At 36.0% G+C, this 17213-nt stretch overlaps 1 protein-coding gene across 7 annotated transcripts in view; it reads left to right on the top strand.

Moving 5' to 3' along the window:
- LOC113504247 (potassium voltage-gated channel protein Shaker) overlaps nucleotides 1-17213 on the top strand; it is a 290148-nt gene that overhangs the window by 259382 nt on the left and 13553 nt on the right. For 5 of the 7 annotated variants that reach the window (XM_026886448.1, XM_026886443.1, XM_026886445.1 and 2 more), the window contains exon 2: nucleotides 14187-14304. In XM_026886448.1, coding sequence (XP_026742249.1) covers nucleotides 14187-14304 — 118 coding nt within the window. Of the gene's footprint in view, nucleotides 1-7847; nucleotides 11917-14186; nucleotides 14305-17213 lie in introns of those variants that run through there. The other 2 variants (XM_026886444.1, XM_026886447.1) reach the window with 2 other exon arrangements.

Raw genomic sequence — 17213 nt, 5'->3', positions numbered from 1 at the left:
TGTAAAGGTTCGTGGATAGGAATCGAATAGGGAAGCTTGTTACCTGTCGGATCTCCGGCAGCGGCAATAACTCAGGCGGTTGGCAGGCTCGGCGCGCCGCCTGCAGCCACCGGGGATTACCGGCTCGCGCGCGGCTCGCGGCTTCGCGCTGATCCTCCTCTAGCCTCGTGCACTATTTGAGTCGGTTCCATTTTAAACCTGACTTCACCGCCATGGGTCTTACTAATGTGGCTAAACATCCCGATGCGTCTGTCCTTGCATTTATTATTATAACATTTTCACAAACAGCTTCAATATTGGTTGTATACGGCCTCGATAACATGTGTTTTGGAAAAAGATTGATGTTCCATCGACGCAAACGCGAGACGATTTCCCGACGTTCAATCACAACACTAAAACGCTCGGAAGAATATTGGTTACTTTGTGTTTTTGATGGAAGTTATTATGATGCTTAAATAATGTTGCGCTATTAAGGACGAGATGCCGATAGCTATATCTAGAGTAATGTAAATGTTTTCGGAGGTCGTTGATAGATACACAATATGAGCACGTTTTTATTCTCTTTGATCATCCGTTACCACTTGCTTATGAAGTACACTCGCTAATAGTTACAATGTCTTATAGAAAATACTTGAAACTACTTAACTAAAAATCCCTACCAAGAATGAGCATGACGAACTGATGAGCCAGGGTTTTACACTAGAGATAATCGGTCAATTCTAGGTCATTATAAAACTTATTAGGGAAGACATTTTTGCAGCAGTACAAATTACTTATATACCGCTGACATCAAATAAAATTACGAGAAAAGAGAGCATGGAACAAATTCCAACATATTTTATCAGTAGCCATTACTTTAACGAACTGGTAATTTTCAATTTAATCTGATATCGCAAATACGAAACCATAATGTGAGTTAACACATATTATGCTAACAGTTGATAACGTGATGTTGATACCACATATATATTTTTGACGTCGTAACGAAAATACCCTAAATAGGCAAAGAAATCTTTTGGCCTCGGATCGGTTCTGGGGTCACTTTCTCAAGCCATAGAAAACTTGTTTTGTCACACAAAGATACCATCATCTTTATCCCCATCCAGATTTCTTTTTCATAACTCGTTTGAAGACGCAGATGTTCGTATAAAGACTGCCCATCGCTCCCATGGGAACTGTTACTGTTATTATGAGCCATTGATGCCCCATAGCAACTGTAGGACAAATGTCTCCCTTCCTTCCTTTTATCCTGAGCGAGTTTTGCAAGAAGTTCGTCCTTGGAACGACAAGATCTCCCCGCTATCTCATGGGGATAAAAATAATGTGTAACATCGGAACTGGTTTGTAGAGACCCCTATTTGAAAATTAAAATCTCAACAGCCCTAAAATACTCAATATTTGTTGCCTCACTTAATTGTCGTTGCTTTCCATTGCACCCTACATACCAAATAATACTACAGTATGTTGGCAACTACCAAAAATATTAGTAGCTAACTATACAACTTGCACAGCTCTTTAACAGCAGCTTTGTTTCTCATTACGTTGTTACGTTTCAACTCTTTGTAATATGTGCACAGACAATTGAAAAAAAACAATAAAGATTAGTGCAGAATACTTCGAAATAACCTAATGTAAGACCTATTAAAATCCGAAATAACCCTCGTTGCAAATCCCGACCAATATTTGGACGTCTAAAATACACAAAGCCAAAATTACACTTTTGTTATCATTAAGAGTACTTTAGACGTCGCTATCCGGAACATACTGGAAATAACTGTAGAAGATTCATAAGTGCAATTTCAAATAACATACAGTCAATCCCTTTAACTAAAATCTTTTAATAAAAAAAAGTAAGTTCTGCATGTGACCATAGATAAAAAAAACAAAACACACTTGCAAATTCAGCTTATACTGTTAGATTCTATTCAAAATAAGAGTCCCTCTGGTTGAATAAGATTTTAGCTAATACTGAAAACAGCCAGCGACAAAACCATTGTCATTGAACTGGAGCACGGTGTGATGCTCCGCGACGCTCAGCATTCAATAAAGAGATTGAACAAGGTTTCTAGTGTTTGAAGATTTGCGACTCTCACCGCGGAACAAGCCGCAAGTATCTCGCAGTGGGCTCTACGGCACTTTAGGCAAATTTGACAAAACACTCCTTCACTGAACTTGTTTGCGACTCAGATTTCGCCGTGCATTTGAGCTGCGCAAACCCGGTACAAAGTAGGTCGGTTTACGCCTGGACCTCGCCTTAGCTTTATGTATCACTTTTTATGTTCCAGCCCGTTGTTTATCGCCCATCCTTTATCATCGCACTTTCATCCCAACTTCGCGATTGCTCTTAGCTCTTCTTGTCCAACTTTTCTTTTAAGGGATGTCCGTTAAGTTTGTTTTCTCTACCTAAGCTGGCATTTGTCATAGTTTCAACCTTTTAAAATAATGAGTCTTCGGACAGTTTATTCAATGTTACCTAGTTTAAAAGTGGTATTATTATAATTAAGATCTTAATATAAAGTGCGATCGCCCTGCGGAAGTGGGTGCCAGAGTAAATTATAATAATGTAGTTCGTTGGCGCGAGGCAAGATAAATAAGGACCGCCACCAACGATTTTGATTCAATTTGGGCGTTTTCCGCACTGCGCCGCGTTTACGTTTGATTTCGCAGTAATGCGGAAACAGGGTTTTAACCTGATTTGCTATGAAATGTTAATTTTAAAATCAAGGCAGCGGTCACAGTTTGTTTTTCTCTAAACTTTGTTGTATTATTTTCAGTTTTCCTCGTAATTAAAAGAAGGCGTGACGTCATTGCATTTTCTGAGAAAAGCCTGGTCGGAGAGAATTTTTTATTGATTTAGTATCTGGTTTGACATCCGATCAGCATTGCAGATACAGCCGAGTCAAACTCGATTAATTAAGCGACAAGTTCATTATGACTCCGCGTCGCGCACAACTTGGGATGGTTTACTAACTACGTAGAAACGCTAGAAACTTGTGGTCCTAGTGATCCGTCGATTGCAATTGAGTTTTGTTTAACAAAACAACAAGTGAGGCATTTGAGTGCGCTAGCTAAATTAGACGAATGTTTGCTATTATAGAAATAGATGCCTAACGACCAAGGACATAAGACCGACTAGTGTCGTGGCCGTGAATTTCTACCTGGTACTGGTGTATTCTGTTTTATTACTACTGTGTAATGACACTAATAGGAACAAAAGACAGTGTCACCTTGCTATTCCCTGAAGTTAGAGATAACCTTTGCATTCAATTTCACCTCCTGCAATCAGACCAGAATTATAAAGTCTATTTATAATATACGGCCGGGACACGAGAACCAAAATCGATGGTGCTAAGGTGAAACTTTGACTACCTTCGTATCGAATAAACATTTTAGCGCTGCGGGGCTATTAAATGCTCCGCTAGAGCGCAGTCTCTGTCCAACCGAGCCATAACTCTAACAAGTATAATTAATATTCGCAAAATGTCGCGATAACATTCTATCTAAGCTATGGGAACCAAGTCGATGGTAACTAACGGCCTTATTGCAGTACGGAATATATCAAATTGGAATATTGGAACGACCGCATTTATGCTCGGACGACTAAATACATTTTCATGGAACAGCCAGAGGCTAATAACTTGGACTTGGACTTGTAATGGTATTACTTTGGCGACCATTTCTGTAAGGCGCAGTGGTTTGGATCCCAGTTCAATACTTGATTTCGCAACTAAGTTTGTCTGTTTATTCAATACGATGTTACGTACGAGAGTTTTGGATTCAACTAGAGATTGAGGTTGTCTGTCAGTACTATTCAGCTGTAAATAAGTTTTCTTATTATTAAATAAAACAAAATAGTTTTTCAGTTCAGACAATGATTTAAATGTGGAATGAACAACGTGCTGTTATTAAATCCTGATCTGCGAATGCAAACGAAAACTTTCAAATGAGTTTTGATTAAATGCGCAACGATGAATACCGATCCGAGTATCATACAGGAACGCGGACTGATTGAAAAATTCTCAGCTTTGATATGAACATTATGAGTATGTAGTGGGATTTAAATTGAATTCGTTGACGGCAATACGAGGACTGGATTATGAATGACGTGTGTATTAGATGTACTTCTTAAACATGGACGGTTAATACAAACGTACATCCATGTTGCCTTCATGAGCCAATTCTTTTGCTGCGTTTACCTTTAGACCTCCGTGGGTTGAGTAAATGATGACATTACTTTTAGGAAAGTTATGTGTCTAATAGTCTATACTCACAATTATTCTTCAAAGTGACGTTCTTTAAAATATACACAGTCTACATGACAATTAAACAATGATCGAATGGTGTAGGTTAAAACCCATACATAAAAAGCATTGGTGAATATACGCATGCTGGTTCTGAATATAAGTTTATTTGTTGACTTGAATGTTTGTGAAACGAGCAACGCGAAGATTAAATTAATTATTGTGAAAGACGTGATTTTACGAAAAATTTAGAAACAGTTTTGAAAACATGGGTCAGATATGTGGCTTGAATACATTTGAGAGATTCGATCAAAGCGTCACGCTAGTAGTAGTGGATATATCACTTGTCTATGCGACACAGAGGCTAGTGGGAGCTTGACTTTTCGATTACTCACCCGTCGTGGTCCTCCAATTAATCCTATAGTACAACATGAGAGCCCCGAATATGTAAACGTCACGTGAAGTTAACTCACAGTTAACTTTCATAATGTGGACAGAATATTATTTTGGGTGTTTAAGTAATGATGGCTTTCAGTATTTTGAACTTAATTATAATATTATCTTTATCTTTGTTTTTTTTGAGATTCTATGGGTATCATAATTTTATATATGGTACGTTTACATTTTATATTTATGTTATATCCGCATCATATGGTTGAATAATAAGTTATGCCTTAGTAGAGAATAACTCCAACATAAATGAGCAAATAAAAAATATATTATAGAAATCAAATAACGTCAATACATCCAGTTTCTCAATAAATAGATTAAAAACTCACGATATAAGGTTGCGACATTGATACGTCGGCGAGGGATATTCATGTCAAGTTTAATTAGGTCGGGATCACCCTTGTCCTTGCGTCATCCTACACGCCAACATGTTTTTACAAAAGGGATAACACGGCCGCATAGCACGGTTCACATTTTTCAATGCCAGGGAAAATAACTAGCGAACGTTGATCGCTTTTTGTTTTCTATTTGCACACAGTTCCGAGTAGTTTCAGCCATCCGTTCGATGAAATACTGTGTTAGATAGCTAAATGGATTGGAAAAATGGTTTTGGAGGTCAGATAGGTAGTCTCTATGCAAAATTTTGTATACGGCTGAGTCTGGATACTGGCTGATAAAATAAGATAGTTTGGGCAGAATAATTAAATCAAATAAAAACAGTCACACGTCACTTCTGAGATGGGAGTCCACAATTGTTTTTTTTTTTTTACAAAATATTAACTGAAATCTATAAAACAACAAAAGATAGAACTGAACACATAGGTAAAGTAATTAGAAAATAGTTCCTGAAATCAGAACTATTTATAATATAAATGAGTGTGATAAAACAGATGATAGTCCTGCCAAATCAATGGCTCTAATGAATCGGCATTTGAAAAAGAATCCTTACAGGCAGTGATGGTTTAAACAATAAGCTTAAATACAGTCGCAATAGATTAAGGGGATTAGTGATTTAGGTAGTATGTATGTATGTGCCGTATCATATGGACATTCGGATACACCTTGGCAAAGATTTAGTTTTTCACTATATTGGAACTTAAAAAAAAGCATTTTTTTAGTTATTATGAACTCGATTCTTCAATGTTGTATTTTTATATATTCTAATTTACATATTTGGGGAAAAAGTTTTTGTCAATCGTTACGAATTTTAAACGAAAACTGAATTCCAATTGAAATCTTTTTACCTATTTTCCTTTTACGTAATAATGAAACTCATTTAAATTATAAGAAAATATATTTACACGTATTCTACTATGAATCAGCTAATTATCTTTTACTTTATAATAATATAGTCTTACTTCGATGTTAGTATTAACTATGAATGAATAGGTGTGCTAAGGGTTCGATTGTCAGCTTAGCAACAAACATCTTGTGGAGCAAATATGTATATGGCTTTCTATCTCATTAGCAGTAGATCGTTGTTTCCTGGTATTACCAGTTCACACGGTACTCTGTATATTACCATATTTCCGTCTTAAGCCTGTTGACGGATTACTGAGTATTTAGCAGTGCTAAGACCTCTTGCTCACGATCTGTCACGATCAGCCTACACAACGGGTACCGTCTCCGTCGTAAATACACCGTTTTGCTGAATTTACATTTAAAAGGAAATAATTTCGTTTTAAATTGTTAAAATGCCAATTGCTTTATAATAAAATAGGTGTTTTTTTCTTGAAAAATGGAATGGTTATACATAATTATGAAAAATCGATGCATTCTCTTTTATGTTTGCAAAATGAATTCCAAGACTATTTTCTTCTTTATGCTTAATCACACTTTTTGGATTCATGTCAAGTACGTTACGCTTCGTTACATTTTAAAACTGCCTGAAAACGGTCTACTCCAGTTTTTAAATTGATTTTCAAAACACACTGAATATATTTTTGTCACCGTAAAACTTGCAACAGAAACATGAGGATGGATGTTGCATGTACACAACATGATTATGACTAACATTATACAAGGAGATACGTTTCCGATCGAACGCGGCGCTTTGATGTAGGAAATCCTCAATATCTCGAACTGCGAGCATTCCTCGTCCTCCATGAAAATGGGATTCATTGTAGATATGTTTGAGTTATTTCCTCGACGATGCACGACGGTACAAAATATTTGTTGGTAGTTCTCATTCCTGATTTCTGTTGGTATCGAAGTTTATTTAGTCTACAGGGTGGTGTCAAGAGGTCAAAGAAATCATGTGTAAGTCTGACGCGACTATAAAGAAAAATTCAGTGTTGTTCATTCATATTTTTTGTAAAGTACATAAGGCAGATCCAGAGTTTGACAATCGTTTTCAGTAATTATAAAAAACAAAGAAGTATTTATGAGTATTTTGATTTCATAAAATGAATGACACCAATTCGAAATTATCGCTTAGAAGACGCCCACATACAATCAACATATTAATAGTTCAATCTTTAAAGAAACATTACGAAACAGTTATCATTAAAACACATGCTTACAGTCAAAACATTAGACTAAAACAATAAAATCAACACTAAATTCATCAGTAAGAGTCCTTCAACGAACCGAGTGGCGTAATTAACACGTGTGTTTATATTTAGGCACTAATCTCCGAGACAACTGGACCGATTTTGATAAAACCTTGAAAACGCACCGGGTTGCCGACCAACATTGAACAAAAGCATGCAAGCGTGTGTAATTTTACTATGTCACGAATTATAAGTAGTCGCTGCACTACGGCTATTTGAAAATAGAAACTAGGCAGGCAAATGTTTATATACAATGTTTTATAAAATTTTCCCCAGACCCACTATTGGACAAAGTCCTTAACTAATTACATTAATTAAATGGTCTCATAATTAGACACTTAAACTGATTTACGGTAACATTGAAAAAAGCGTTTAGTAAAGTGTTAAAGTGGTGATATTAACTACAGCTAAATCTGATGATTTGGCTGTAGTTACAGAGTTATGGCAGATGGTCCTGCCGTAACGCAAATCAAATATACGTATTATTATTTGTCTTTACAAAAAATGGTAAATGCGGTGTTATAATAAATGGTCAAAAACAAGCTAATTAAAACCACAAATTATGACCGCAAAAGGCGTGGCTTAAAATTACAAACCTACTTACATTTAATCACCATCTTAAAACTACCACAGAACCACGTCTTGTCGTGCTTCACTAAATGAAAATCAATTTCAACCGAGTATTTCAATCGGCGAAATCTCAAAAAAATCATACCTCTGATATATAAATGTTTATTATTCTACTTCGTTCGCGTGGGAGTATAATTGTATCCAACATATTGTTTATCTATCTCATCACATCTACTGAATACCGTACTATACTCCATTAATGTTTCGATTCTATTTCGTTCCGATGTTTACGTATTAGACGTGCACTTGAGTGGGTGACTGTATGGTGACAAGGTCTCTGTGTCAAAGATTTTTAAGAGGCATACTCTAGACCTGTGTCGGTGCTCGAGACTTTTTCAATGGCAGTCGATTGCTCTTCACTCGTAAGAAACAAAACACTACCGATTTATAAAAAAATCATGAAGATATAATGTGGCCTCTTTACTAGAGTTAAACTCTACATTTATCAATGTATAATAATGTTTCTTTAAATATTACCATAGCAATTATGTCACGTCGACGGTCAAGTTTTTTAGAGCCTTTGGAATATGAAAACATTTTTTGTTATACTTTCTTCACAATAGAGTCATAACCTCAGCGAAGATATTGTCACTGCGGCGGCGCCTACGCACTGCATGTTTCTATTTATTATGATTTACCAAACCGACGCTACGCTCCACACTCGGCTATTATTAGCCCAACTTTATTTTAGAGGCTGGCTGGAAACACTGTTAATGCGCAAACGTACAAACATAGTCGTTAAGAGTTAAATACTCTGCATTTTGCTCTCTAAAGTGCTAAGTGACAAACTAAAATTACTCTACAAAACAATAAGAAAAATATAGGACAATATTTAACGATACATTTTCGGAATATGTAGAATTGTTGGAGCTTTTAACATTTCTGTTCGACTGTCAGCTGTTTGTTGGCGGCAATACCCGTCTTCATACAAGAGAATGTCGCGGGCATTTCCAATACTTATATTTAGAAACGGGAATGTATATTTAAACGTGTGTTTTGATACGATACTCTTGAGTGCACAAAGCTCGCGTGGTTACGTTAATATTGTGTTTACTTGATCTCAGTTTTTGTAATTTGATTATCAAGCTTTAACTACCAATAAAACCTTGAGAAAAACTACTATAATAATTTAGGTGGTTTTCATATTGCAAGCTTAATAAAAATACTTAATATTACGAATGAAACGAATCTGACCTTCAAAGCTCCATGTCAACAAATTAAACCTTATCATAAAGAAATGGCAATATTATTATGGAATCGAGGTAAATAACAAATTACTCGGTAACAACATCATGCTTATAACTGCAGTAGTTAGTACAATTACGAATGATCATCTATCATTAGGTATTTAACAAAATAAAGCTCTATATTATATTTACTTATTACGTCTGGCAAAATAATATATTAAAAGTTTAGAACAAAAGAGAACCAATAAAAACTGACGATGACCTAATTTCTCTCGAAATTTATATCAAGCTATAAACAAATGAGTGATGCGCCAAATTTCAGAAATGCGAAACTAGAAACAATACACGATCGACGTTAGTCCCGAAGTGCACATGAAACAAGTGTAGTACACCGAGTACATCGCTAGCGAATTTAATGCTCTATTTCATTGCCCCCGAAACGTTTACATTTTAATGAACGCACCGTACATTAAATGTGACTAATTGCGAATGTACTAACTACCGATAGAACGCCTTACGAATGACTTACCGGTGGAATCGCAAGTCCTTGTGTATTCATCGATTTTTCATTACATTTTTCAATGTTATCACGCCCAAGACGTAAGAACTTAAAATAGCTGAAGTAATTATTTATCGATTCATTCCATAGTACATTTTAACGAAGGATTACTAAGTAATTTATCTCTTATACTGCAGAATACATCCGCTAAAGCACGAAGCGCATTTTAATTTAAATATAAATAAGAAATATCTCGCACAGACGCTGATAATAATTTTCCCCTCATTACACACAATAATGTCTTTCTCAAAGGAAAATAAGAAACAATTTTATAGCAGTGGGTACCACAATGAATTTCTATTATAAAAATAATAAGTCTGAAAGATTTTATTGTTTTCTTTCAAATGCAATAGTTATGCTAACCCTCGGGGCGCGCTGCATCAAGGCTGTCAAGTTGTTTATAATAGAATTGAATAAAACATAATTATACTTCCTTTGTCTGTCTTTTCTCCGCACAATTATGTTCTCTTGTTAATTTTCCTTTTTAATTACTCTAACAACAGACTTACACAAAAGCGTAATACAAGATACAATGAAAAAATACTGTTTCAAAGTTGCTTTCGTCCTTTAACGGTAATCGCATGAAATTAATTACGTGTATCCTGAAATTTCGCATACGACTTCATCCCGCACGGATGTACTGAAAGAGACATAAATATTAACGACACGGTTACAATTAGCTTTACCTGATACCCTTCCCGTAATTATATCCTAATTCGAGAAGGTCTTCGACAAACAAGCAACCTTAATGGGTTTACTCCAATAAACCTAATTTGTAGACCTCATCAAGTCTACATTCAAAATGCCACAGAAATCTGAATAATACGCACTGCATCGCACACAGGCATCATTTCATCTCGCAGTATATTTTCAGGTCACAAATACACGTCTAGATATACACTAACAACTAATAAAGGTCATGGATCACGTAAATGCCAAACCCACACCGAGTTAAAAATGCAAGGGTAGGAAATCAATACAAAATTATGTTCCAAAATAGTACGGACACGGGTCTGTTTCCAGTCCTAAAATAGCCTTATAAGTACAAAGTGCAAGGTTTTAAATCAAAATGTCAAAGTACAAAATAGGCTTTATTTTGTGTAAAGGAAAATCTATATTCTAGATATCTAGAATTATTAAATAGGAAGTGATTGTTAGGCAAGTATTGGTAGAGCTACGGCGGAAGGGAAGGGTGGATGCAAGCTAGAGCCAGTTTGAGTGGTCAGCGGCGCCGGGGGTCGGGGTTGCATCGCTCTCGCCTGTAGGGCTGTTAGTTCCTCGCGATCAGCCGGCAGGGTAACACCTACTGCACTATGGAAATGACAACCTACTCGCATGTTGCCGGCGTCGAAGGACCGAGTACAGACCCTAACGATAGGGTTGAGGAACAAGAGTGAGTCTAATAATTCGGCTGTTTTAAATTATGGGCTTATTTTTAATTTACTAGTTCAGTTTCGTTTATGTATTTTAATTTTTAGAAGGGTTATCTTAATTTTAAGTTAGTTCAAAGTGAGATTTTACTTTAACTTAATTTCGTATTTTAGATTAAAAAAAATATTTATTGCTATTTATCAATTGCGGTGATATTTTATTATATTGTTATGTTAATGATATGCATTTTAATGAGTTTTCGGTGTCCGGATCCAAAAGAAAGGCTTGCGTTTAGTGTTCTCAAATCGGTTTGAGTGTGAAAATATGTCAATTATTCATCTTTTATCGTAAATTTTCCTTGACGATAAATAATTTATATGCGATTTGCCTAAATATTTTAAAGGACATCTTGAGTTTAAAAAATATTTTCTGAGATATGAGTGTTAAATCAATTAGAATGTGGCTGAAACTCTAGAAGCCTGCCAGTATTTAATGTCGACTGATTCTATATCTTATTAATACAACTTTTACTGGGCCTCAGCGATTAAATATTTTGTGAATAATTTGTGGAACAAGGATAAAGTGGATGAGAAATAAAGTATTTTGAGAATACTGCTTAATAGATGCATCTATTGTGGATCATTATAAATTGTCAAAGACAAAAAAGTGTTATTGAAATTTCTACTTACTGCTATCAAGGTAGTGCAAAAGTGTTATCATTCGCTTGTTTTGAAATAATAATCAGCTAAGTTCGTAGTGCATAAGGACAAGAGGCAGATAAATGCATTTGTTTTTACGCTGCTGTCAGATATGAGGTCATAATAATAACTATAAACCAGATTATTAAATGTCGGATAGCACAACTGATTTGAAACGCAAATATCGATCAACTAAAAATAAAAGCATAATATCGATTCAGTGTACATGTAAGTAGATGTTTAATTAATAAATTAGATTGATAACACTCAGCGAAAAAATAAAAGAGTTCCTTTTTTTATTGATGGTGATTTTTGTGTAAAAACAACAGTGGTTAAGATGTCGTTTATTCAAAACGGTAAAGCTTTCGTATTAATTAATCAAACGATACAATGCATAGAATAGTAAGTTATTAATAATTCTTGATCAATACGATTTAGTGATCGATACAATGGAGGTACGTCGGTATCGTACTGAGGTTTGTGTCGGAAACCAGACCATAAATGCCAATATTCCCAGATTAACAGTATCGAACACCAATTGACAAGTCGATTGGCGCCGGGACTAAGGGCGTATTGATATTTCGGTGCTCCGCATATTGTTTGGTGCAAGTTGAATTCTGTCGGGAACTACGGGATTTCCGAAATCCGATAGATAAGGAAATAGGTAAAGCTATCGAGTATGAACCATTTTTTAGAATTATAGCTTATACAATTTAGAATTAATCACAAGATTTTTTTAAATTTTCTTCTGTTTTATAACAAAGTCGATTAAATACAGCTAACGGTAAACATTACTGAATTTTACAAGTATCGCGATTAACGAGTTCCACGCAGTCTTAATGATTACCTTAAAACCAGTTTTCTAAATATTTAAAAACAATGGCCGTTATAATCTATCTCGAGAGCGCTTGGACAGAAAACCGCTTTATTTGATTAATTTCGTTCCTTTTCTTAAAGTAATACACCTCGGCCACATAGATTAATCGTCTCCAGGTGCAGCGGAGAGCTCCGCCCGTCCCAGATACTTACATTATACTTTTCTATCCCCTAATTTATTCAACTGCAGCCACAATGTTTTATTGGCAATCAACTCGTTGCAAATTGTGTTCGACAGCTTAATACGTTACTGCATACTAAATGCTACTAACGACTATTTCCTTGCATATTCAATTCCCATTCGAACAAAATGACGTTTTTGGCTGAGTACTTAACTAGTTCGAGAAAATAGATAAGTGGGTTAAACAATTGATCGCAGTCAAGACGATTTAACTACCGGCTATTTTGTGTGACAGCTCCGCAATTACTGACAGAGACAGTGTGTGTATCATAGACGGTATAATGGTTCGAAAAATCGTGGGTAAAGTGGAGTAGTTATAAAGTAGGTGCGACTAGCGAAAAGGCGCAGCGTTAGTGCAGGCCGTAATCGGCACATTTGTAGCGTCATCAAGTCATCTCGGACGATCGCGTCGAGCATCCGAGGCGGGTGGAGAGCGGCCGACGGATAAGGAGAGCGTTTTAGAAAAACAACGCGGATTTCTTCCGCCTCGCCTCGTCTCGCCTCCGCCTCGCTCGAGTGCTGACGATGCCTCTACGTAACTATTATACAGCACCTCTCTAATTTAGGGTCATCGCTGTGTCACTAAATTTCCGAATTACAACAACACAATCAAACCAATTTGTAAAGAGCGGGTGTTATACCCGCACTTTATACACCGAAGCTTGAAAGTTTTTATAATAGGTTTTTAATAGCATGTTAGTGTGTTCAACTTGCGTATATAATTACACAACACTGTGTGTCAAGTATCATGTCATTATGCGCGCTATATAAATACGTTTCTTGAAACAATATGTATTGATGAGGATTCTGATTTTTTTATAATATATTTAGATTATAAACACAACTTAATTATACGCTCGGTTTACATTACTGAAATCTGCTCTAACATTGACATATACGCAACATAGACGAACTCGATTTTTTTTAATTACACTTGTAACGTAAAATTGATATCAATCATACTATTGATGAGATAACGGGCAGCCCTACGATTGTCTAGGGCTGCCAGCGACACGGCCAAGCTCTGAAGTATCGAGAGCACACAAGAGCGACATTTGAGCACGTTTGACGAGCGACGCCGGGCGATCATGCATAGTGTAGGCAATAAGGAGAGTCTTCAAAGGCACGCCTGCCGTTCTAACTAACTGATACCTCTTATACACAACAGTTTTTTTCAGCTTCTTCGATATTCTGCTGTAATTTTGAAATTGAAAAATATATTTTAGTAATTGTTTCCTGATATTACTTACAGGTATGGTTTGGTTGAGAGTATGAATTGTTATTTATTCTGAACTATACTTCTACGTATTTTTAAAACAAGCTCTAAATGATCATATCATTTATTTTCTCTACTAGATGTATTGACTTGCATTTAGTTCAACATGCCCACTTATGCCCATCTATATTTGAATTTGTTCTAACGAAGTATTTTTTTCCTCAGGTCGCTGCCAAAACTGTGCAGTCAAGAAGAAGAGCCTGGACGCCCGCCCCAAGGCGGTGTCGTCACATTCGAGCCCATTCAACACGACCACGACTTCTGCGAACGCGTCGTGATAAACGTAAGTACAAGACATAATATATAAATATCGTGCTATGGAGAAATTAGGTGAACTGAAAAAACCTCCATCATATTTAGAGAAATAAAAAAGAAATTATTTTTACATTTCAAAAAAGCTAATTAAAATAATTCATCGCCGCACACTTACGAAAGAAGTGTTCACTGAATTTCATTCAGATATCAAGTAAAAACGAAATGTAAGCCATACAAACGTATCGACCACCGTAGACCTATGCAGAAATGCTCTATTTTATGAAAATGGTTCAAGTTCAGATCGAATATCCAAACTCGAATAAAATAAAATACGAGTAGTACAGCGAGCGGGCGCTCTCCTCCTAGAACTGAAATGGATGTAGGTTTACATAAAACATGTTTGAACTTGAACTTGATGCTGCACTTGAACTGTTCCTGTCTCGTAAACCAACAGAAATATTCGGAAACTCTTTACATGCTCCACATACCGGCGCAAATTAAAAATTAAACGCCACAAGTACTGGTTGACGCGTGCTCCATTTCCAATATTCCTCGTTCCGAAACAGCCGTATTTACATTTCACTAGACCCTGCCCTTGAACAAAACTATCCTGTTTGCATTTCTAGGCTTCAATATTAAATGAGCTGAATATTCCGCACAAACTCACTTTCGACTCGCCCGACAGTATTGCACGTTTCATTTAGTTTCACAAAATTTATCAAACTACACCAAGTCACATACAAATATAGATTGAACTGATGCATCCTCAATTGTTTCTGAAGATACGTGTTTAATATGAGATCCAAAGTAATAAGGTTTTAATATTAACAACATAAATTTTGTAACGATAAAAATAAACGAAGCGAATCTACGGCAGAAAATTATCGAATAAAATTGTGCAATGAACAGAAGTGAGATAATTCTGTCAGATCTCAAATGAGAATGCGCTATCGGTTTGTCAGTCCTGCATAATGATATGGATGGCATAGCTCTCGTTTGTAACGAATTATTCGCACTCGGGTGCCACGAAATAGGTAAACGATCTTATGAGTGCATATGCACTGATAATGGTAAACGAATAGATGTTGATTTACGGATGAGGATAAAATAGAATCATTACGCAAACTACACACCACTTACGTTCTTACTTTACGTTACATTTACGGATATTTGAATGTTATATTTCCAGTACCCATAATAATATATTCGAAACCACTAAAATAGAGACACATTTCAGCCGTCAAAATTTCTTAGTACAATGTCATCGTACACTTAAAGCTATGCGAGCGTGAAGCTACGAATATTATATGCGAGGTCAAAACACTAATTATAATGTCTCCGTGTACATGAATGAAAATAAAAACAACCTTGTAATATCGTTCCCACCACTTAAAACGATGTTTGTTCTGGTTTAGCGGCTTTTTCGTCGCGATCGACTTTTTCATTCTGTTTAGGTTATTTTTAACTTGCTTTTATCTATACAGATGACCCGAGTGTCGGATCGGTAAATTTTTAAACGAAGTTTTAGATTTATGCCCAATTTTATCGAAATTTTATTAACCGTTGACCGTTATCGACAGTCTTTTTTTGTCTATCCATTTCAGTTCTATTTTTAACTAGCCTTTGCATGTGTCAATATATTATGTGTATTATTTTGCGGCAGCATAAAAGGATCCCGCTTAACGGAATCCCTCAATCGGCGCGTTCTAAGCTCGACACAGTCTATTCTATTGACAGTGCACAACAAATATTGAACACATCTACGTATTTATGTTTCCTTTGTGTGCTTGTAACATTATGTATGCACTAGTGCGGAATAAAATCCGACACACTTGCAAGGCAAACATTGTTATTTCCCTCCATACTGTCTCTTTGAGAAAGCCGTAAAAGGGGGTTGATATGTTTAAAAAAAGACTTCAAACAATCGTTTTCTTTTGTTATTATGATGAAAGAACCATTTATTTTTTGAAAACTGGGTTTTGGTAACTTTCATGGATAAAAAGTTTGACTCAGTTTATGGACAAAAAAGTATAAGGTTTCGCCCAAACGTGGTTAACGTGACATTGTACAAGTTTCCTTATTTTCACTTTTGAGTATTTTTATCTCGCTGAACGATAGGCCTTGTCGACATGGATTCTATATCTGCCTAAATCATAACATAATACGGCTTACATTTGTTTATATATGAGGAATAATAACTGGAACGCGTTTTAAGACTATCCTGCCCTTGCTGAGATTCTTGGAACATGCTTAGAGAATATACTATACATTTTAAACAAAATAAGATACTAAGAACAACACCATCAACTTTGTACTGAAGAACATCGTCAATAATTCGTTCTAAAATCTTGTCTCAGACTGGGAAACAACATTGAGATTATTATTTATTAAACCGCAAATATTGCTCATAGATCAGTTTCAGGATTATTCTCGGTGGTGTTTTCTGACTGAACCGAAAAATCATGACTTGTTTGATGTGTAGTCATTTTATTGTTCAACTAATGTAATTCGCTAAGCCCCATTTATTTAATTAACCCTTATCTGTGTGAAATCCAAAATCATTGTTAACTTTCCTTAGCAAATATTATACATCATTTTGTGTTTAGTAGGGATTAGCGATGGAATTGCAAGATCCGTCATTACATATTGCACCTGACATTGAATATGAATACATAGACGTTAAAGGTAGATCCCCGCACTCCACTACAGGGAGAGGCCGGGGGGGGGGGGTATTTCAATTTAATACACATACCGAGTGGCGTTCACAAAAGGCTCTCGCTTCCAGCTGCAAAAGCTTTCTCCGGTATGAGCGGCGCTGGTTGGATTTTCTTTTAAAATATTTCCCCGTGTCCGCTCGTGCCAGGATTTACCCTTGACATTTTTCTTACAATACCAAGGCCAAGACCATCTCCTTCGGTGAAAATGCATTAGTATTTT

Source organism: Trichoplusia ni, chromosome 21 (genome assembly GCF_003590095.1).
Source record: "Trichoplusia ni isolate ovarian cell line Hi5 chromosome 21, tn1, whole genome shotgun sequence".
NCBI lineage: Eukaryota > Metazoa > Arthropoda > Insecta > Lepidoptera > Noctuidae > Trichoplusia > Trichoplusia ni.
The sequence above is the reverse complement of the archived record's forward strand: the minus strand, read 5'-3'. Positions and strand labels throughout refer to the sequence as shown.